Raw genomic sequence first — 23,975 nt, forward strand, 5'->3', positions numbered from 1 at the left:
GTTCCCAAACTTTGTTTGGGGAAGATAATAATGTTGTTCCCAAAGTCAATTATTTCATCAGCATTAAAACTGCACTACCTGAAGATACTCGTAATGAAGATGACTATTCATTGCCTATTCAATGTCCACAGAAAGATTTTAAAAATACTTTTTACTATATATTCACATGTAAAAATTTGATCCCCTTTTGTGACCCCACCTTATCCCCACGGGCCACAAATGGAACAAACTTGAACATGCACTTTATGCGGATGCTTGCATAATAATATGACTAATCAAGGTCATGTTTTTCTTGTTGAGAAAATTTTAAAAGCTTCTCCTACATGTATATATATATATCTCCCCATGTAAAACTTTGATCCCCAATTGTAGCCCCATCTTATCCCTGGGGACCATGTAGTTGAATTTTTTTGAATTTCCACACATAAATTTTGTCTTTTCTGGTGCAGTGGTTATCGAGTCGATTTTTAAATGATGCCACCATATTTTCAATATGTCTTAATTATCTCCCTTTTCAAAAGGCGTGATCCTTCTTTTGAATAATTTTTAATCCCCTTTATCCAAAGATGCTTTATGGCAAATGTTTTAAAATTAGCCCTGTGGCTCTGGAAAAGAAGCCGAAAATGTGTGAAGTTGACGGACGACGATCAACAGGTGACCAGAGAAGCTGACTTGTGCGTATAGTTCATGCCCATGGGAATTCCAACAGATCAATAGATATACATAGATATTCACAATAACTCCAGCAGCTTGTTAACATCAGCTTTCGATACTTGTACACAGAATGTCACACGAGCATAAGTAAATTTTCAAATATTAATTGTAATTGTATTAAAGCTTTTTAAAATGACATTTAATACATTCTCATGTTTTATCAAATTGTGATCGTTTTAAGAAATGCATGTACAAATTGTCTTGATTTACATAATTTAAAAAAGTCACACATTTTCATAAGCTGAGCTTTTCCAAAACACGTTATGATACATATGTTTCTTTTTTTCGTGGCTAGACTGTACGACTCTTCCTGGTTTTTTCAGGTCATCTATTGGTTTGGCCGCTGGTCGGTTATCTCCCACTTCACTTGCACACGTACTTGTAGGTTGGTTAATAGTGGGCGATATAAAGGACACTGTTTCTAAGTAGTCATTCCGCTGTACGCTTTCTCGACGTGTTCGTAAAGAAAAGTCATCACTGTCATTTAATTTCCTTAAAAATAAAAAGACAAAAGCATTTCAAGATTTTTTCTTCTTCATAATTTAACCAAGATCAAAGTTATATTCATTATGAAACAATTATTTTGTCAGGAGATGTGGTGATTCTCATAATTGCAAAACAAAATTAAATCTCTTCTCATTAATATACTGTATACACTGTAATACTGATATTTACTTGATTTTCTGTTTGACCATCATGACGGCTATGTAAATGAGGCACACAGTCAGAAACCCGGCGACAGCTCCAACTAACCCAGCCTCTGTATTTAGCGACGAATTCTCCGAGAAGGTCCCTGTTGTAGTAAAAGAAGTAACAATGAACAGAATGGGCGCTAAATTATGTATAATCAATTCTCATTGTCACTTCTTCATTCAAATTGAGTAAAAAGTTATATTTGAACAAACATTGTTTCTGATGTATCCGCCCATGGATGTTTGTTTCCAAGTCAAATAAATAATAACAAATACACATTATAAACAGTAATACAAATGACACATAGCTTTCAACATTGTAAAAATAACTAATTGACATTACATTAAAGACATGGTGATATATACAGTATAAAGTATAACCTTAGTTTTTACTTTCCTAAAGAGTATAGAAAACGTTTTCTTCAACTTTCAACATATAATTATGCTGCTCTTTATGTTTGCAACCAAATTGTAACACAAAATATACATGAGTACCCATCCCTGGATAACGCTAGTTCGCTTGTGGTGTGTATCCCTTAGGTCAATATGCAGTATCCTTAACAAGCTTAGTATAAGTTCCTGTTCGCCTATTGTAGGCATATGAAACTTCCTTGTTTTATATATTGTGAACAGGCCTTGTCAAAATACTTCTAATAATAGGATTACAGCATATAAAGTTGTAACCCAAAATCATTGTTACTGTGGTTATTCCTCAATCAAGAGTGTGATAAGATGTTGATTATTGAGTAAAATATTGTCCGACATGCTTCATACCAGTTGAGGCCGTTCTTAACACACTGATTTTAACTAACTCCGTTTACCCAATTGAGGTATAGGGCTGACGTGTGACCGGTCGACAAGAGATGCTTATTCCTCCCATTCTAAATGTGTATTCTGTATAGGAACATAATATTGATCACAATCACTGTTTGTTATCCACACCTTTCCATCTACAACAAAGTGTGTTTTTAATGCCAAAAATACCATTTCTGTGAAAATATATCATAAGTACTTCTTGGAAAGTTTACCGTCAACGTTTTGACAAATCCCCGTTTCTTTAACAGACCACCTCCTCTCTTTATTGCAGTATATACCCAGCACACCATCACGCACTCGGAAACCTCTGTTACAGACGACCTGGCAGTAGGACCCCACGTGCCCTGTACAGTTTCTCTCTAGAATTCCGTTCGGGATGTTGGTCGAACATGTCGCTTCCCCTTAGAATAAAATAAAATGCAGTAGATTTGATCATTCTATTCACACCATGTACGATTATAAAGATATAGCTTTTTGTCCTTTATTGAAGTACATACCATGCATCAGAAAAAAATCATTCCATTCTAGGTTTAATCCAAACGTTCGTGAAATTCCTCTATAACATGTTAATAGTTTTTCAATAGAAATATTCACACTTACATGTATGCATGAAAATATTCAACCTGCTTTGAATTCATATACGATGTTTTTATGAACTTCCGACAGTACCGTTTGACAACTGCCATAGAGAAGGATGTTGTGAAATGCGAGGAAGGCCTTACATTTGTTCGTAATATTTTGTTATTCTTATGACTATCTATGGAGGGTGGACGCGCTGAATATAATATGAAACGAAAATTACGTCATAATATCAATTGTTGGAATTATCAAAAAAAACGTTCAGTGCAAACTCCATCGATGTTATTAATTTTCTTTAAAGGTTATTTAGTTGTGATTCGTTGTTTATTGTGATATCATCAGAAAACATCAAGATATGATCAGTTATCAAATTTAGTGAAAGTCTTGTAAACACTCCGACTCAGATGAAAATATTTATGACAGAGGTGGGACAAAAATGTAAAAGGGATTTAAAGAGGGAAGGACAAGAGAGGAAGATGACTAAAGGTCTGACTGGCCGGAGGAGGGTCATCCTTTCTTGTTGGAGGAGTGAAGGTGTTCCTGAACTTGGACCGCTGGTGCACTGTGCAGGACATTGTTGAAAAAATCGAGAGTTCATATGGAATGCATTTTAAAATTTGATCTTAAGTATGAAGAAAATGGGTGCCTAGACAAAGATTTTCCCTATATTCATGTATTATGTAATATGATCCCTCACCCCAGGATACATTAAAAAGACCTAAACTGAGAATCTTTGCATATTGATATGACCCTGCAACTTTTGAAAATATTTTGTTTTGAATTTCGTATAGTCCTCTATTGTAGTCCCACCCTACAACCTGGGGTCATGATTTGGACAGAGTTAAATCTTCTTTATGTCAGGAAGCCTCCGCATAAGTTTAATCTTTCCTGGTCCAGTGGTTACATGTATTATGAAGATTTTTTTTTTACATGACAGGGGCGGATCCAGTTATTGTGGTTACGGGGAGCGCCACTTTATCAGACAGGGGGTCTAGGGCCGCCCTGAGGCCCCCAGTGGGTCCATGGCGAAGCCCTGGTGGGGCCCAGGGGGCGAAGCTCCTGGATTTAAGATTTTATAGAGCTTGAAATATGTCTCCTATTTAGTCATTTGTACTATTTTTTATCATTTTTAATAAGGTGAAATTCATAAAATGACGCAAATCTTAAGGGTTTTTGAAAAACATTAAATTCATCCAATAAATTAATTCAAAAAATTAAAGAATTTTGTCATTTATTTCTCCGGGAATGGAAGAAATTATTGCTTCTTTTACCGTTTAGTGCATTTTTCTAAAAGGACACCACGATTTACCTTAGATTTGAAAATCTTAAATCCGCCACTGATGATCCCATCCTAATTTCGCCTTTCCTTAATTATCTCCACTTAAGAAGGAAGACGACCCTTCATTTGAACAAACTGAAATTCCCTTTACTCAAGGATACCCTGAGCAAAGTTTGGTCAAAATTGGCCCAATTATTTTGGAAAAGATGAATTGTGAAAAGTTTATGATGACGACGCCTATGGACAAAACTCACTGGAGCCTTTAGCTCAGGTGAGCTAAAATGTTCACGAACATTTGGATCAACCCTCGTACATCAGAATAATTCATTTCATGAATCATACTATTTTTAATTAATTCACAAACCTTATGAAAATAATTCTATCCTTGTTAACATTGTCAATACCATAAAATAAATAAAAGCTTCCTTATCATCATTATTATTATAAAGAGTCTTTTGGTTTTTTTTTTATATATCTATCATTGCTACAGGAAAGGGAAACAGGATTTAATCTTTTGATTTTGAATTTTAAAAAAACCTATTCAGTCGTTTTTAAAAGATATTAATATGTTATTGAAAATATTTTGTTTATTCGTGACACTTTGGCAGCATGAAATTTACATGAAACTTTTATATTAAAATAGCAACAATACCAATGCAGATAAATATATGCCTATCAGATACATGTATATTTAGTTGAAAATGATTTTTGTTGATTTGTGTCACATCGCGGAAGATGTGGCGAGTTCAAACTATTTCAACATTGTCTCAAAAGTACCCTCCAAGTTAAAAGGAAAATTGCTCGTTTTCTTTTAAGTATGAGATATGTTCAATTTAATTACCGCATACCTAAGTATTATACAGCTACAAACGCGTTCCTTTGTTAAAAAAGAATTAAAAGGGCATTAGTTGTGAAAGTGATGAAAACCATTTTTTTTTTCGAAATCTCTCAGTGGCATGGGAATATATCTTAATGACCAATAAAAACATTTATTTTGTACAAAACATGATAAATTAAGTAACCACTTTCAGTGTAAAGAAATATATCAGGAAAAATTATAGTCCCGTAATCCATTAATTATCTAATCATTAAAATTATATATTCATGTGCCTGCTTTGGGAGTAAAAAGTGTTTGAAATCATCAAATACTGGTGTTATTACTGAAATGTAGGAGATGGGGGTAATTTTCATTCACTTTAATTTTTGGTGACAAATTGACAGCTAATGCCACTTTAATGATTTATGTTTTATGACTGTATGTATCGTCGATACAATGTATACTGTACCGTAAAACATTACACATATACCGGGGCACACACACATACATACAAATATATGAGAGAGAGAGAGAGAGAGAGAGAGAGAGAGAGAGAGAGAGAGATATCTCCCTGCTTAAAGGTCGTAATCGCCGAGCATTGGCCTAAATTTTGCAGCCCTTCGCCGGCATTGGTGACGTCTTCATATGACTATGAGTGAAAAATTCTCGAGAGGGACGTTAAACAATATTCAAACAACCGGTCGCGGTATCCTAGTGTTTGGGATCTCGCTTTGCAACCAGAAGACCCGATATTTCGGATATGACCTTTAAAACGGAAGTCAGGCGCTGAGAAAAAAAACCCTCACTGGCCTACATATAAAAGCTTACGTTACCAAATTCTTTATTATGCTGAGTTTTAACAGTTGTATATATGACAAAACAAGGTTTAATTTCTTCGATTTCTAGGGAAAATTTTTAAAACATGCACTTCGTCAAATTGTAGAATTGGGGAAGGGTGAGGAGATGTTATAGGCGCAGGCGGGTGTTGGTAAAACGTAGAACGGAAAATGAACGTAAGACGGAACGGAACGGAAAACGGAAAATATTGTAAGGAATAAAGATATGAGGAGGTTTGCATTTTAGAAAATAAAAGGTTTATCATGAACAAGGGAAGCAGAAATTACAGAGAAAGTGGGAAGTCATCCACAAAATCCACAGTTTCATATACTTCATGCTAATGCATAGGTATTTTATGCCTCGTTCACACGAAGAATTTAATTCGCATTAAACGTAAGTTAATGCGAATTAAATCTGAACTGCGTTCACACGGAGATTTTAATGCGCATTAGTTTACTTCGAATTAAAATTGACGTCGCGATTTAATGCGAATTAAAACTTCGCATTAGCTCCGTGTGAACGCCAAGCGAAGCTAATTCGCATTAAATGTACACGCATGCGTAATGGCTTTGGGTCACATGCATCATACCCATGGTCAGCTATATATATTAATGTCAGTTTTGTACGAAAAACTAAGTAAAATGATAATAATCACTAAAAACATGTACAAACAGCATGTCATTAGATAATGTCAGACGTAAATCTGTGTTCAATAATATAGTCTATTCTTTAATTTATTTCGCGCACCCTTTAATGGAGATGCATACGAATTTAATGGGCATTAGTTTACTTCGCATTAAATATTACCGCCGTGTGAACGCTATTTAATTCGAATTAATTTAATGCACATTATTTTACTTCGCATCAAATTTGATGCGAAGTAAAATTTAATGCGTATCCGTGTGAACGAGGCATTAAATTCATTAACTTACCATGAAATATATTGATAATAATAATAAAAATAACCATGCTGAAAAAGACTTGAACTTTGAAATTTTACATCCAATGAATAAAAGCCCCCCCCCCCCCCCCCCCCCCCCCCCCCCCCCCCCCCCCACCCCGAAAACAACATCGTAAAAGAAATAATTTATTCAACAATTTTCCCCAAACATACATGTAACCTTCTTAAATCTGCGTGCACTTGAAGTGGCAATAATTTAAGAAGTGCCAGCAACTTCAACCCTGTAGACAATAGAAATTACAAACACACAGTTTTGGTTATGCAAATATCAACAGCAGACAACTTCTGAACTGTTATGAAAACAAAATGAAGTGCGGAAACCTGTATCACATTTAATTTTAAAGCGAACGAGTCCGATGTGTATAAAAGGTTTGTCTCATTTGGGATGAATTTATGTGAAAGTTCGTACATTTACCGATATCCTGCGGATTAGTGTCGAACCCGAAGAGATACAGCTGGAAAGAAAGATTGAAACAGAACCAATGAAAACTAAGGTGAAGTTTACGATCCATAGTATGAGGAATTAACAGATATGAAATAGCTAAAAGGCTAACAGACAATTTATGCTTGAATGGAATTAAAAGTTCACCTCATTATCAGTCTAAATATTAAGATACAAGTATTTAATTTAAAAATAAACTGCTAGAAGTCCTCCCTATTTAGGATTGGAGTGCTGTGGTCACAAAGTCTCTGTTAGTTAAAAAAAATAATACATTGTATATCAAACACAAGATGTTTAACTTGTTGACTTTGAAGAAAATAAGATCATGAATTGTCGTTGTTATATACATACCACACTCCCTGTTGTAGGTATTCACATACACGGTATTATGTGTAAATTTACATGTATTTGCCACCGGTGGAGGGGGGGGGCATCTAAAGCACGTGTGTTTTTTTCGATTCTCTACCCATAAGTGTCGCTGCTCGCTAACACATCTGTCAATGCCGACATTTCAAAATTCTTGTAAAACGCTTTGTAAATTCTTATACAAACGTTTAACTTCACTTAATCAATTCATGATGCAGAATTTTAAGATAAAATTGTTTTACCGCTGGTAAACAAATTCCCAAAATTTTGATTTTAATCATAATAAAGTATTTTCTTCGGATTTTTTGTGTTATCTTAGGTACATTAATCATTTTAATTCTTAAATTCTGTTCCATTTTCCGTTCCGTTCTGCCTTCCGTTTCCGCGTTTTAGCAACACCTGTTATAGGCGTGTTTCACATTTTTTTCTGTCCAAGTTACACTGTATAATGCAATTAATACCGAGAATTTCAGTATTAGCTTGTTTTAAAATCAATATATATCTAGAATTAAAAGCACAATGAAAGTATGTGATGTAATCAGGCATGTAGCATCGTTTACAAAAGAGGGGGGGGGGGGGTTAACTTCATAATGAATGGTGAAGATAACGAACAGTGATCAATCTCACAACTCCTATAAGCAATACAAAATAGATAGTTTGGCAAATATGGACCTCTAGATAAACATGCAGAAGTGGGACCAAGTGCCTAGGAAGAGTAAGCATCACCTATCTACCGGTCACACCCGCCGCGAGCCCTACAGCTTGATCAGGTAAACGGAGTTATCAGTGTGCCAAGAACGGCCTAACATTCGGTATGGTATGAAACACGTCAGACAGCATTTAACTCAATGATAGGTTGTATTGATGAACTAGATCGTTATAACGACCATAGAATTTGCGAAATGCTGACTTCAAACGAAAATGTTGAAACCTCTGCACATCAACTTGTTTGTCAGTAGCCTGCCTCGATTTAAAAACTGATCATTCGAAGAACAAGCCCTTGTGTATCGAATCAGTTGAGAGATATAAACACCATATGCAGGTGATAATGGAATATTGCTACATAAGTATGGGAAGTTGACGATGGAAAAGCTGAAATCACCTTATTTATCATAAAGTTAAGTTGTTATTTTGCCATTGATATCTGTTTTCAATAAAATATCTAAGTATGAAGCAGAAGTGGACGACTCTGTGATGTCCTTTTATTTCGAGTTCACATGGATATATCGAAACGATAATAGATAAAACGTCGTCGATATATGTAAATGTCGCATTGAAGGCCACATTCTATTTATTCGTTATATTATACCGTAAACTGAGGACCGCAATGTGCTGCTCTCTCTCTCTCTCTCTCTCTCTCTCTCTCTCTCTCTCTCTCTCTGTGTAATCAGGGGGAAATAACTTGCATAGCATTGTGAAAAATGTAAGTCGTTAGACCAGTATATGTTCCACTCAAGAAGGTAAAAACATAGTCTAAAAACAAAAGAAATAATTTGAAGGAAAAAAAGGACTTTTCCTTGATGCAGAGTGTCTATTGATACACAAAGTTTCCTATTTTTAAATATTTTGTTACCCACTCCCCTCCCTTCAGCGGAACATTCTTCAAAAATCGAAGGTTAACTAGTGAAACTACTTTAACGTACACTTTGCTTTCTATCAATAGGATGAGATCGTTTATGAGACTTGTACGTGTAACCTCAGACCTAGTCTCAACACATCATTATTTTCACTTTGTCATCGCAAAATCTTTCTTGATCTCCCAAATAAAAAAAACTTACCTTGTATTAGATTTGCAAGACAAATTCCAATTCTACACATAACAAATAAAACAACCGAAAGAGAGGAAACACGGAAGTCCATGACGTTCTCGATATAAACACCTGGATGAATGAGAGATGAGGTTTTCACAAGACATCTTATATGTCTGAGAATGAATCATATCAAAGAGAAACCCACACATTTTGTTCAGCTCCCTAAATATAATTTTTGTTTACATTGATAACTATGTAGCCATAAGATTTTTAAAATCGATACGTATGCGGAATGCATTGGTTGGCTGCCTCCTCTCTGGAAACAACGACCTTACGTTTGACAGAGCAAAGTTTGCATTGTGATATTTCTATCAAGTTACTTCGGAATAATAGATCGTTGTTCTTATTAGGGGACACGAAGACCCGAGCGGTTTCCTCGTGGGGATAAAATCATAGAATACATTCATCTTTGCACCTGGTACACTTGTGCAGTTGCCTGACGATACCTTTGTCATAAATACAAATAAAGTTAAAAGTACGTTAGCAAAAACAGATCGAACGAGAGGTGTTTTTATCTCTTTAAAAGCAACAATGGTAAGGAAGTCGAAAAAAGAGATCTTAAAAAACTTTTAATCACTGGCATTTTTCTTCAGGACTCTGGTATCACGATGACTTGGCAATATCACTCTATAGTATTGCATTACTGCACTACGTGGAAATCTGATATCCAGCAACCTATTAACCCATCAACAAGTATTCATTTCATTCAGGAAAAAATATCACAAGTGTTATGATAAAAGAAAGTGAACAGGATGCACCATGCAAATAACAATAGAAATCATTATACATTGTATTGATAGCCATGACTAGGTGTTTCGGTAGCTGCAATAATGTAGCCCTCTCCGATTTATTTTTTTTCTGACGTTTTAGGGAGAGGGCTACAATTACATACAGTGTAGTAACTTCATAATTGCAAAAGATCTATAAATATAACCTGTAAAAAAAAATCCATGTATTTGTCTCCATGTTGTCTACACCCAAATGAGTACCAACAAATGCCTGGGCATGTCTAATAAAGGTGTTTTTCATTAAATATCATGTACAACATGTAAAATTCTTCACCTGCTCCGCCATGCTTGTTATCGCAAGATCTCGTAGGTATATAGGTGTACTGAAAACCCTAAACATTGACGATGAGCGCGAAAGTGTAGTTACTCGAGCCATTCCGACAAAGAAAAACCATATGGTGGCAGAATTTTTTTTACACTTTGCTGTTCGTTTTTAAACTCGATATCAAATTTAAACCTTTTTAAATATCGACAAAAAAATATCTTTCTTCTCCGTACTCGTCCATTGATGTAAACAGTACCTTATATACCTTATATGGGCATATGCAAATAACTTGACAACCGGAAGTTGAAACTTCAGTACATCAAACATAGCATCGAGAAATTGGGATATATCGAAATCGTTAAAAACGATAGAATAGGGCCTTATAAATCGTAAGTTGCAGGTTGTAAATTTATATGTGTGACTAAGAAATATAGATAGAATATCATTTTAATTTACGTAAAGAAAGCCAACAAATGTTTAGAATGATAGAAAATGTTGCGGGAGTGAATCACTCCCGCATCTGCACCATTACGGAGATCCTAAGGAGTTGTAGCCCTCTCCCAAAAAATAAAAAGTCAAAGAGGGCTATATTATTGCAGCTAGCCATGACACATAAACAATGTTCAATACTGAAGTAGAACCCATTAATGCAGAGATAAGCTCATTTCTGGTGGGGTCCTTAAAAAGCAGTATTACATAAATATTGGAAAAAGAAACTTTAAGAAAATACACTGTAACACAGATTGTGTAAATTGAGGGAAGAACAGTCTGGATTTAGACGAAACAGAGGATGTATTGACCATATATTTACAATCAGAAATATCATCGAACAAAGCTTAGAATGGCAAAGCAAAATCATCTTCAATTTCGTAGACTTCAAAAAAGCATTTGACAGCATTGATAGACATTACATGTGGAAAATACTTTCAGCATATGGACTACCAGACAAAATAGTAGCACTTGTCAAAGCGTTCTACAACAACTATGGAGTGAGGCAAGGCTGTATTATATCTCCACTTCTCTTTATCACGGATATAGATTGGTGCACGAGATCTACCCTCGGAAATGAAAATACTGGAATAAGATGGACATTGGAATCATTTCTCGAAGACCTTGATTTTGCCGATGATGTATGTCTTATCTCAAGCAACAAGCAACAAATGCAAAGAAAGACAGCACGACTAGAAACAACTGCACAGTCTATTGGTTTGGACATAAATGCAACGAAGACAAAAGTATTGACGATAAACAATACCTGTAATACACCCATAAGAATCCAGGATCATGACATCGAAGAAATAGACAACTTTACATACTTAGGTACCATCATAAGTAAAGACAATGGAACATCAAAAGACATAACATCGAGAATTAGCAAGGCAAGATCAGCTTTTTGTCAGTTAAGACCTTTATGGAGATCTGGAAAAGTTTCCCTTAAAACTAAAGTAAAGATCTATAGCAGTAATGTCAAGTCCATATTACTTTATGGAGCAGAGTGCTGGAAACTCGTTCAGAGCTACCTTAAGAAGCTGTCATCCTTCCATAACACCTGCCTTAGGAGAATCTGCAAAATATATTGGCCGAAAAAGATCTCTAATAAAGACCTATGGAGTAAGACATCTCAAAAGAGCATCCAATTAGAAATTAAACAACGCAGATGGAGGTGGCTAGGGCACGTCATGAGAATGAACAAAGCATGCCCAGCAAATATCGCTCTCAGATGGACTCCTGAAGGGAAAAGAAAGAGGGGAAGACCAAAAGAAACCTGACGAAGAATGATAGATGGAGAGTTGAAAGAGATGGGACTAACCTGGAAAGAAGCAGAAAAGAAGGCAAGGGACAGACAAGTGTGGCGGGAGCTGATTTCAGCCTTATGTGCAGACATGCACGAAGAGGATTAAGTAAGTAAGTACAGATTGTGTAGACTGAAATTTAGGCAGTGCATATATTATGCACATTTAAAAAACTGTTAACATTCAATAGAAAGTAACTGGTTAAAAATTGTCAACACACGTTGACTATAGAATATAAAACTGCATGTACAACATACATGTATCTTTCAGTACTTGCATTTTAAAAGCGATTGTTAGCTTTTTATACGCTATTGACGGGTCGTATTATGGTATGGGCTTTCTCGTCCGTCCGTCCGTCTGTCTGTTAGTTTTTCCATGTCCGGGTCATTTCTTTCACACCGTCAGATCTAATCTCGGTTGAGATTCGGCTTGGCTGAATATTTGGACTGACGCCTTCACCGAATCTCGGAGCAGTCCTTCATAATTCATGTCTGCAAATTTACTTTCACTTAGGTGACACTGCTGTTCGCTTCATATAAGTGATTTGACTACCAAACTAACTCTCTATCACTATTGATTTTGTATTGCTTACCGTCTAGGTATAAAAATCCCAAAATGAAAATGGGCACTAAATTTTCCGTTCAAATGAAGACTTCCATGGCACAATATTTTATCTCCTGGGATTGAAGAGTTCCTATAGTCTGCTTTATCTAGTTACTGATACATTATATCTCTACATACCTACTTTCACTTCGCTAATTTAAAAAACAAGCTATAGGAACTCTTCAATTTTGGGAGATAAAATATTGCGTAATAGTGATTCAGATTTGGTTTAATATTCAACTAACTGATTTGAAGCGAACAGTAGTGTCACCAAAGTGTACATTAATTGCTAGAACCTACTGAAGCTGAGAGTAAAGAACCTGAGCCACGAATAGCCAAAAATGGCCCTTAGTCAGAACATGATATTATTCTCGGGGACAGAAACCAAGAATATCTATTTTTCAAATATGTTATCCTTTTTCCGATATCTTTTCATTTTTTTAAGTTATTGACCTTCAAAGTACCCATTGTTTTGGCCAGATTGTTATTGACGTCGCAATTTTGCAACGTAACGTCACAATTTTACAACGTCTCATGTACTTTTACGTGAAAGTTCTCTAGGTATAAAAGTGAAACAAAAACACTATTCAGTGCAATTTAATTATGATATTGTAAATATTTAAATCTATCTATGTTAATTCTATATTAAAACACACACCTATATAGTATAATTGTACATCTCTTTCTCCTCTCTCTGTTTGTCTCCTTCCCTCTCTTTATATTTTTAAAAATTTTATATATGAAACCATTCAACAGTTTTAAAGTAATATTAATTCAGTACCTCTTTACTTAGCTTTGTTATTTAAGTATGACATGAAGATAAACCCAATCCCAATATTTTAACTGTATAACCATTTATTGCACATACCGATATTTGGGGGGGGGGGTCTTAAAATGTACACGAAAACACGGTGGACCCAACCGTTGACTTACGGATAAGATCTATTGACCTATGTGTGTGCGTTTCAATATTACATGTAGTTTATGTTGCATATTGATCACTTCTTTTAACAATCCTTTATAAGTTTGCGGATTTTTATTTTTATTATTTATTTGGGGGGGGGGGGGGGGGTTATTATTATCCCGCATGTACATGTAATCACGCCAAAAACAGTAATATCCAGGCTTCGGACAGCGGCGTTATTTCAGACGCACTTTGCTACATGTACAACTTTGGACAGTGAGTAAACATTTTAATCCTATGTTTCACACTTTTATTTGTGTTTTGCTATATAGGGAGTTACGTTTATGATGTGTGTGTGTGGGGGGGGGGGGGGGATCGATTGATGTACATAGCCCGATTCCTACGATGGCGAGGATCCGGTTTTATTTCAATAATATTGTTTGAAATAATCATATTTTATTAACTTTGAATAATTACTGGTTTCGTAAAAAGACAATGGAACAATCCCCAACTATGATATTTAAATATTACGATTTGTATTAAACCTATAGTTTGGAAAAGTATTCGGATTTCGTGCATGGAATGTAAAATTCCGGTTATTTGCAGAACATAAAAAGTAAAAATTCACTTATCCCCCAGTCCTCGATCCAAAAAAATTCTTAACTTCTATGCAGTATGTAATATACTGATTTACAATTCATTAAGATTTATTGGATCGATGCCCGGGGGTTATACAATTGTTTGGTGCATATTGTTGGATATTATCAGCTTTTACAAAAATAACACAACTGTTATGGGTTCTGCATGTTATAATTTCTATATGCGTGAATTTTCGCGGAAAAAACACACTGGATTTATAAAGAAGAAGGTCTAAGCTATTTCATACCATGATGAAATATTGGAATGAAGATACTTTATTTTACTCAAAATCACAGGGCCATATTTGGGTATTCGTGGCTCTTGTTCTTTCCAGACATGAATTATGAAGGACTGCTCCGAGATTCGGTGAAGGCGTCAGTCCAAATATTCAGCCAAGCCGAATCTCAGCCGAGATTACGTCAGATCTAGGACTATAAAACATTTGAAAGTTCATTATAAATGCTAAGAAAAAAAACGACAAAAATTATATAGGTCCCGTTGCTTTTCTAGGTCATGTTTGTACTTTTCTATGTACATAATGTACAACATATAACGATCTGCGGTGAATTACAGCCTTCGTTTCAAACACATCCTTACCATGGTAATTTCCTCAGTCATTTCTCGATTTAGTGCGATAGTTTTTCATCCTGACAATTAATTTAAACGGCTATGATATTTCTTTCAATTCCAAATAATTTCACTCTTGATATTAACCAATCACGCAACACCTCTGCTTAATCTTGGGTAAACTGCGTTCGGGTTACACATCCGGGGGTTTGATACTCTCATTCCACCAGCGCATTGCCACGCTCAAAGTTTACGATGTTTCCAAACCATTTTCATGTCATGTGTTACCGTATAACGACTAAGTAAATGAAGGAAAGCAAGTATATAGTGTGACAAAGGAACAAACGTCGCCGTTCCAGAAATAGACAAAACTAAGAAATCATTAATTCAAAGATCACATGAAAATCCCTGGCAGATTGGCATTTCTATCAGCAATATCGGTAACACTGAAACAGTAACGTTATTTTGGTCTACCCAACAAATGACAGGAGTAAATATACATATGGGCCATCTGTCTCAGTTGCCCCAGTATTTGCAGAAACATCCTGCCAGACAATACCAACACCCATAATGTATCTTTATCAATGAAGCATTTTTTGAGTAAACAATTATAGGGAGGGTGAAAGATGAGCTCCCTTCTCAAACTTTACGAAAACTTCTCATCCTGAAGCCCGGGTCATTTGGATCGGGCTCGTAATATTTTGTCTTCAAGTAGCTCAAAGAGCGCTAGAGAATCGTTTAACATTTACATTTTTATTATTACAGTGTATTACCATTTTATTTCAAGATTAACACATACAGATAAATTTTGATTAGAAGGTGTAATACACTTCAATCTCTCTCTCTCTCTCTCTCTCTCTCTCACACACACATTATGATGTTACGGGACTTTGATTATAAGAAATAACAATTTCTTCCATGAAATTAAGCTGAAACTTAGCAAACAAATATTGCACTAAGTATTGTTAGGTCCTGAGTAAACTCAGGTGACCTATTGCAATTGGTTGTCGTTCGTCGTCCGTCGTGCGTTAACAATTGAACATTTTTAACTTATTCTTGATAACTACTATGCAGTCCAATTCTTTTCAAATTTGGTATGAAGCATTTTTAGGACAATGGGGACATAAATTGTCAAGTTCAAGACTCCTGCACCCCTGGGGCCCGAGGGGCGGGACAAAAACTACCCAAAATTGACAAATTTTCAAAAATAGTCTCCTCTAGAAATACACATGTTTAAGATAAACTAAATGCATAGCGATGTAGAGCAGGAAGGTCTCTACCAAACTTGTAAATTTCATGATCCCCATGGTAGGGGTTCTGACCCCAGGGCGGGGCCAAACTTAATATATAGTGTTCACGTGTAAAACATTTAATTAACATCTACTTTAGTGCTATTAATACTAATTTGAAACTAAATGGATATTTAGAAGGAATATGCAGTCCTTTGACAAAATTGGGGGGGGGGGGGGGGCAAAATGTTCACTCTTTGATCAATTGCAAATAAGGTTAGACTGATTGTTCAGTATTTAGTCAATAATTTAGAGTAATTTGACAAATTAAATGGTTATTTATTGATATCAATAAGCATTTTAAAATATATGATTTATTCACTTAAAGCCTTATTTCAAGGAACAATTTTTTTTTACCCCTAATCAAAAGGAGTTGTAATTAAGAGCAATTAATTAATTAACACTGGTATCAAAGTTAATAATCAATTGCTAATAAATTCTACTTTCCATTTAAAAAAAAAATCTCAGTAGCAAAATTGCAAAGCTTTTTTTAATGATACGAGTTGAAAGTGTTGGTGGGAATTCGGAGTTAACGTAGTTCTTTCTTGATTTAGGTCTTTGACAAACAATTCATGCATCGAATGATGATATTTTTTCATTCACAAAATGGATAAAGTGTCTTTATAAAACATTTAGAATTGGTATGTCTTTATAAAGGAATATAATAACGATAATAAATGATAATAATAAATCACAAAAACTCCGACACTTTGCAAGATGATCGTATATTATTTATAATTCCGCCTGATCAACACAGATCTTGAATAATTAATCGATTCTTTAAGTGTATATCTATTTTCAAAAGGGTGAGAACTTTTAAGTCTTAATCAATATATCATTTTAAAATGATATCATGCAATATTGAGACGATGCCTAGAACGACCTTGAACCACGAAAGGTCATAATCGGCCCATTCTTTGAATTGAATAAAATTGTCAAAATTTAATCTTATGGCATTGTACTTCATGAAAAAAATGAAATATAGCATGGTATTACTTCCTGTGTAGGAGAGGGTCACTTGGAAACCTTTGTTTAACGTTGCGTCGGTAGGGCAAGATATAACGACATTAGCATATATATATTGTATTTTTGATGTCAACTAAAATGCTTAAAGGCATAATTATGTGCCGTATACTTTTATAAATCTATCGATCTGTTGTGCAGAAGGTAGAAAATAATAGTTTAGTTTTAAACATGTGTATTAACAAAATAACACAATGTGTCCAGTAGCTATTCTTGAACAATACTCTTATTCAACTTCATTTATCAATATTTTACGGTTTACGTGGTGTATGATATCGTTCAGTCCTTATGTACATTGCACGCATTTCTACGCATTCTTTGGATGAAATGTTATAAAGATATCATAGTATGAGAAACACATACCGAAATATTTCAGGCTGTGGCGGATACAAAAGGTGTTGCAATTCATATTTATTACCCTTTTCCGCCGGGGGAGGGGGTGGAAAGCCACCATGACTCCCTTGACAATTTTTCTTTAATTTTTTCAAATCAAAAAGGTGGTTGTATATCACTATGTATGCAACCCTCAAACCCCATCTAAATCTACCTCTATTGTTGAATTCATTAGACCAATTATTAAACCGAAGGAAAAAAAAACTATTACAATATTAGATACCGCTCGATTATTTTGTAAGCCTGAGTAATATAATGAGCGGTTTTCCTCCCCCTAACCCCCGTTTTGCTTTTTTATTTGACGATCAAAGTTCCGTAACTCCAGAGTGAAACAATTGGAAATCCTTGAGAAAGGGTAGTATCTCTTGGATCCTTAAAAATCTGACACTACTCTGTCCCAGAGTTTGTGGCATCTCTTAGTGAAAGATTTTCGAAGAGACGAGCAACTACATACAATCAGTTTTAGTGACAGTGAACAGGGGCGGATTCAGGAATTTTTGAAAGGGGGGGGGATCTACCATTCATTTTGGTTTTCAAAGGGGGTACCCACCCTCAAAATGCGTTATATTTACCTTTTTTAAGCAAAATTTTCCGATAAAAGGAGGTGAACCAACCCCCGGACACCCCCCCCCCTCTGGATCCACCACTGGTGAATCAATATAGAGGTGGGCGGGAAAAAGTTGGACACAGGGTCCATCCCACCTCCCAACAATTAGTTTTCTTGCGGTTATTTGAGCTCACCTAAGCTGAAGACTCGTGTATGCTAAAATTATACAACATGTATAATTTATATCTTGGATTCGGATGGCGTACGATTGGTCATGGTTTGCGCTAGGAGTGAATTTTTATTGAATTCGTCCCATTTTTTCTTTCTCGGTGTAATGTCTTTGACATGTATCAAAATTTAGGGGATAAGCACGCTGAAAATTTTGATTGTATTATAAAAAGTAATGTAATTTTCTTTTTATTAAATACCAAAAATCTATTTCACTAAAAAACACGTATTTGTTTTCAAAAGTATGTTGTGAAGCGATTTTTGGTTCCATTTCTATGAAATAGTATTTATCAAATTGCAGAAATGTAATCAAGTTTCTTTTCATGGGGGCGGTGGGGGGGGGGGGGGGGGGGGGGGGGTATTCGACCAGGTACTAAATAGTTTAAATATTAATTTTTTCAACAAAAATGGATCAAACAAATTAGAATGAAATTAGAAATGGATAAGGCTTGTAAAGGCTCTGCCTGCTGCGTAAACCTATTATGTTATTCTTAATCAAATGCTGTTTAAATCAATTAGAAATGGATGTATACATGTCGTTTAAATATATTACTTAATTACTTTACTTTTCGCCTGATTTTATACCCCTCATCCCCCATTGACACACTAATTTCAGGATTTATATACAGGGATCTACCATTTCCGTCCATGTACTTGTCAGAAATTATATTTGTCCGAATTTTTCTTCGTAATGGAGGAAATCATAAACGTTATACTTGGCACAAAGATGGCCTATTGCGTGATTGTGTTTTGATTTGAAGCAAGGTTATTTTGCCCCCCCCCCCCCTCCCCAAAACCCACAAGAAATAATGAAAAAATTGACCAGGTCATAACTTGAAAGACACATGGGCTATTCATGACCAGACAATGTGTCTTGACTTGAACTACGGTCATTTGGCTAAAGTTACCAGGGCCGTAAATTAACCTTCAATTTGGAGGAGGCAGGAAATTAGGCGGGGGTCTGAGCACATTTTGTGCACACTGAACACGTTTCGTGCAAAATCCTTGATTCTAGGGCCTTCTAAGATGTTACTTGACTAACTCATTCTAAAAGAAAGATTCGGAATGCTTTTTAAGGGAGGTATCATGTTCTTAGTTATTGGAAACAACATAAATTCTAATGAACTTTAAATTTTAATTTTTTTTGGCTCAAAAGTTGGAGGAGGCAGCTGCCTCCTCCGCCTCCATGTAATATACGGCCCTGGTTACTGGGAAAAAGAAATTACCTATATTTTTCTGAACTACCATTGAAATTACAGTAGAATTTATGAATTTAGTTGACTAGTGTATCATTTTTTATTAACGATGTAGATTGTGTAGTATATATGTAATATTTTTGAATACCCTTTTCATACATATTATTCTTGTTTTGGTAACTATAATAAGCTTTCAATTACGTTTCAGAAGTTTAGTAAATCTACCAGGCCATTTTTGTCGTCCGTTTTCATCGGGTTCGATATCCAACTAACACGCATGCGCGAAAATCTTAATGATTTCGGCGGCTTTGGAAAAATAGAAGAAATGGGTATGTGAATAAACATTGTTTTCGGGCTATTTAAAGGGTTGTTGAGTGCATTTAAAATGTTTTGAGAATCAGATAAACCCTGAAATCAATTTCCACTGTTTAAAAGCTTCATCTTGTTGAAGGAATTCTAACAATGATAAATAATTTGCCCATCCTTCACTTCCGTCATCAGATACTGGTAGTAGTACCGTTGCACCGGTTTTTTAAAATAAATAAATTTAAATATATATATTACATGTATAATGAAAATGCTCTGAAAAATTAAGTCTGATAAATAAATTGATGTTGCACAAGAGGTATTTCTATGTCGGGTTGTTAACATGTAGATCTACAATGTGTACTTGTAAGTTGTCATAAGCTCAAACGTCAAAGCATGACAAATACAGAGGTAGACAAATAGATTTTTGAAGTACTTGCTAAAGGACAGATAGAAACACAAAATTCACTTGCTTTACCACAAAATTCACTTGCTCCACCTTATTTTGATTTACGTAAACTAAAGCTATTTGAAATTGTTTATTTTGTTATATTTTATTAAATCAATTCAGTGCATAATATAGCAATGCTTATTGTAATAAAGCCATGACAAAATTTCCTCCTATGATTTGAGATATTTCCTGATTCTCATCGTTTTGTCATGCTTTTGTAGATACAGACGGTTGGTCATTGTTATTATATAGTCATGGTCCAATGTCACACACGATCGTCGGAAACCCACGGTTCATTCCTACTTACTTGTTCTTACGAAGCGTAATCAACTGTTGGTTTCAGACGATGGTCACAAACTTGTCCATGTTTCAATTCATCAATGCATTGTCCATTCACATTGACTTCACGTCTAAGTAAATTCAGCGTTTAGCAATAGATTTTGGCTTCTATGTACATTTATTAAAGCATTTTAATGATGTGTCATTTCTCAATTATTAAATAGCAGGATGAATGCTGACATTCTTTCCGTTTATCCATGGTTAACACTGTCAAATCAACGTATTTAAATTTAATACAATCTTCTTTTTTTTTTACTTTAAAAAATTAACTTGCCTATGGACATGTTTCTAGTTATTTTACTGTCTCTAAAATATGGTTGCCCCGTGCATTGGGTAGTGCTATTTATCTACCCCTGAAATGTTCTTGATTGTGTTTATGATATTGATTACTGTATTAACAAGCCATGTGAGAGTAATTCAAATAAAAAAACATTTAAATTTAAAGGAGTTTTCATTATTAGGCCAATTCAACTTAATTGATAGGTTATCATCCCTGCCTGCCCCCCCAAAATTGGCCCACCCCGATTTTTTTATTTTGCAAAACTTGCGATTTCCGGAATATTTTATGTCCGACTCCGGTATTTACACTTCTTGTTCACATTTCCGGTATAGGAACGTGAAAAAATAGATCTATATGGTTTTCTTAATTTCTCGCGTTCTTACAGACGTAAATCTTGATGAAGTTAGATATATTTCTGTTATATCCTTAAAGTAAAGCTTAACCTGGAATTAGTGTATGAAAATAGCATAGATTGATATCTATCTGCCATTAAATGATGCAGATCTGTTGGGGGAAAAAAACTCGTTTGTCTTTAATATTTTTCTCAAAAAATAAAAATTAAAAAATAAAATCCTCCCACCCGCCCCATACTTTTTGCTGACCCTGGAGAGTACTGTTAACTTTCTCCAATGTCCTCAGCTTTGACTAATATTTAGAAATTGGTTTTATTAAAATATTCACTAGATCTGAATAAAGTAATATAATTTTGCAATATATATGCAAATAATTTTTAAGGTGGCACTTATTGCATTAGCTTAGTGGTAGAGCATTCGCTTCATAACCGGGAGTTCGTGAGATTGAGCCCTGCTCGTGCCATGGCAGTGTTAAACCTAAGACATTAAATTAAGTATTGATTACTCCTTCACCAAACGCTCGGCATGTAGAAGTGAGAATCACAGGTCTTTCGGATGAGACCTTAAAAATGGAGTTCCCATGTCGTGGCAGGCATTGGCATGATAAAGAACCTTCACTGCTATGGCCCTGAGTGCTTAACATAGGTCTAAATTTGTGGTACTTCACCTACAGCAGGTGACGTCTCAATATGAGTGAAAAATGTTCCACGGGACATAAAAACAATAAATCAATTTTGTACATGTGGTGTTTCTAAACTAATGCACATTAATGACAATATCGGTGTGTTCCAATTGTTATAGAGAGCAGTCAATGTGTCAGTTTCGTATAGCTCATTATAGGGAGGTTAGAACCTTTTTGTCGGGTATAGTGTTACCCAGATTGAGGTAACATCCGGTGTTTGATGTGACATTGAATTATCCCCACATGACTTTTTTATATACTTTTGAAAACTTGCGTGAAAAGTTTATATTGTTTTTATAACTTTTGAATCTTTTATAAGTGTAATAATTATTCTAATGCTACCATCAAATTATTATTAATGAGGAAGAAAATGCTATTAAAGTCAACATGCAATCCCAGCAGCATCACTTCATACTGCATTTGTGTCCTACATGTGGCTGATCTGTTATAAACCAAGGAGTGATGTTGTTTTGAATTTGGTCTTGAGTTAACCAGTGATGAATTAGATAAAGTGTCTTAATTTCTTTTACCTTTAATGTAATGTTATATAAATTTTAGTAAACTCTGGCCTCATTATAGAGAACATTTATAAGTCAAATATGTGGCAGATTAGCATTTCCCAAATATTTTATTTGGCCATACCAATTTACAATGAAGTTCATCTGATTTGCTGCATAGGTGTATTTTTTAATCAAATTTATGAAATACATTGAATTTGTAAACATTTCATACTAAACATGACTTATTTTCTAAAAAGGTATAGAAAGATGGATTTACATGGTAGTGATGGGTCAACAGGCACCAAAATTATTAATAAATGTTTTCATGTGGTATCCACCCAGGTTCCTTTAGTCTGTAAAATATAACATAATATTAAGGTGGGTCCTTAGTCCTGGATTTTTGGGGTTTAGGTAGCAGTTTTTTGTTTGGAATCAATAAATTAACAATCAGAGTAATGTAAAAAGGCAAAATAGTAAAGGGTTTCCATATTAATTTTCATTACAGACACTACTGAAGTCATGTACCCCTGTGTAGATTTTTATGAAATTTATTGGAAACTGTTTTTTGTTGTTATTTTAAAATAAAAACAACAAAATATTTTTTAATTGCATTTATTTATCAGGAAACATGTCAATAACTAAAACACAAGTCATTTTCAATATGTTCATCAAGTTTTAGAATGATATGTGCAAAATTATTGAATTAGCATTATTCTCCAAAATGTTAAAAAACAAACAAATGTGGACATATTTTCCATATATGATGGTTTACCTATCATTTTTTCTGTTTATATTAGTAGATGTACATCTGTTATAGTTATTTATAAAAAAAAATCCACACCTTTCCTTAATAATTTCAAATCTATAGCTTCCAGAGTATGTATACCCCCCTTGGGAAAAAAAACCCCGAAGTCTTGCACCATGCAGTTGAGCTATTCAAAATCATTCGTGGATTAAGATATTATGTAATTTCATGAAAAGACACAGATAATGATTCTTTATGAACTTGGTAAAATGTTTGTGAAAAATAAAGGAAATCTATCGCATAATAGACTTGATAAAAATTTTAATGAAAACAGAGTTATTGCCCTTGGATTCAATATTTTGAAACATATCATTGATTATTCAAATATAACTATGACTTTTGAAATATTTTATGGGTAACAATATCTTAACAATAACTATTGAAAAAGACTCCAACAAAATTTATGTTCCAGTCATTAAATCATTGACTTTGCAAAATCTTATGACGTCACAGGAGTGTGGAACTACGTTAAGGGTTTTTTTGTTTGTTTTTTAACCCTATGAAGTTAGTAATATGGATTTTTTCAGATGGTCACGGTCTCATTAATTTTTCAATTGCAAATTTGCAAGAGTAAATTAAATGTTGAATGAAAGTCATATTGTACTTTTTTCCAAAATATTGTTGGACTGAAATAACTTGATAACAAAGCTTTTAATAACTTATGTTCGATACTTTTACTTCAAAACTTAGTCTTGCTTGTAGGCATTAGT

The 23,975-nt window shown here is 34.6% G+C and overlaps 1 protein-coding gene across 4 annotated transcripts; it reads right to left on the bottom strand.

Moving 5' to 3' along the window:
• Positions 1-802: 802 nt before the first annotated feature.
• On the bottom strand, positions 803-9,969 carry LOC125652789 (uncharacterized). 4 transcript variants are annotated; one of them, XM_048882198.2, is made up of 4 exons: positions 9,892-9,969; positions 2,435-2,623; positions 1,390-1,507; positions 803-1,206 (listed from the first exon to the last, which is right to left on the bottom strand). In XM_048882198.2, the coding sequence occupies exons 1-4, from the start codon at positions 9,953-9,955 to the stop codon at positions 939-941; spliced, it is 639 nt and encodes a 212-aa protein (XP_048738155.1). In that variant the 5' UTR covers positions 9,956-9,969; the 3' UTR covers positions 803-938. The 4 variants fall into 4 exon arrangements, with proteins under 4 accessions (XP_048738155.1, XP_048738149.1, XP_048738165.1 ...); XM_048882192.2 differs by lacking the exon at positions 9,892-9,969 and adding an exon at positions 9,282-9,524; XM_048882208.2 differs by lacking the exon at positions 9,892-9,969 and adding an exon at positions 2,720-2,870.
• Positions 9,970-23,975: the final 14,006 nt, after the last annotated feature.

The sequence above is a fragment of the Ostrea edulis genome, chromosome 1 (genome assembly GCF_947568905.1).
Source record: "Ostrea edulis chromosome 1, xbOstEdul1.1, whole genome shotgun sequence".
NCBI lineage: Eukaryota > Metazoa > Mollusca > Bivalvia > Ostreida > Ostreidae > Ostrea > Ostrea edulis.

What these genes read in the sequence shown, in the direction of transcription:
- LOC125652789 (XM_048882192.2), bottom strand. Translation starts at nt 9,363, where the DNA reads ATGGACTTCCGTGTTTCCTCTCTTTCGGTTGTTTTATTTGTTATGTGT. An exon ending in TCTTGCAAATCTAATACAAG is followed by an intron (nt 2,624 to 9,281) that starts GTAAGTTTTTTT and finishes TTTTATTCTAAG; the next exon opens with GGGAAGCGACATGTTCGACC. An exon ending in GATTTGTCAAAACGTTGACG is followed by an intron (nt 1,508 to 2,434) that starts GTAAACTTTCCA and finishes TTACTACAACAG; the next exon opens with GGACCTTCTCGGAGAATTCG.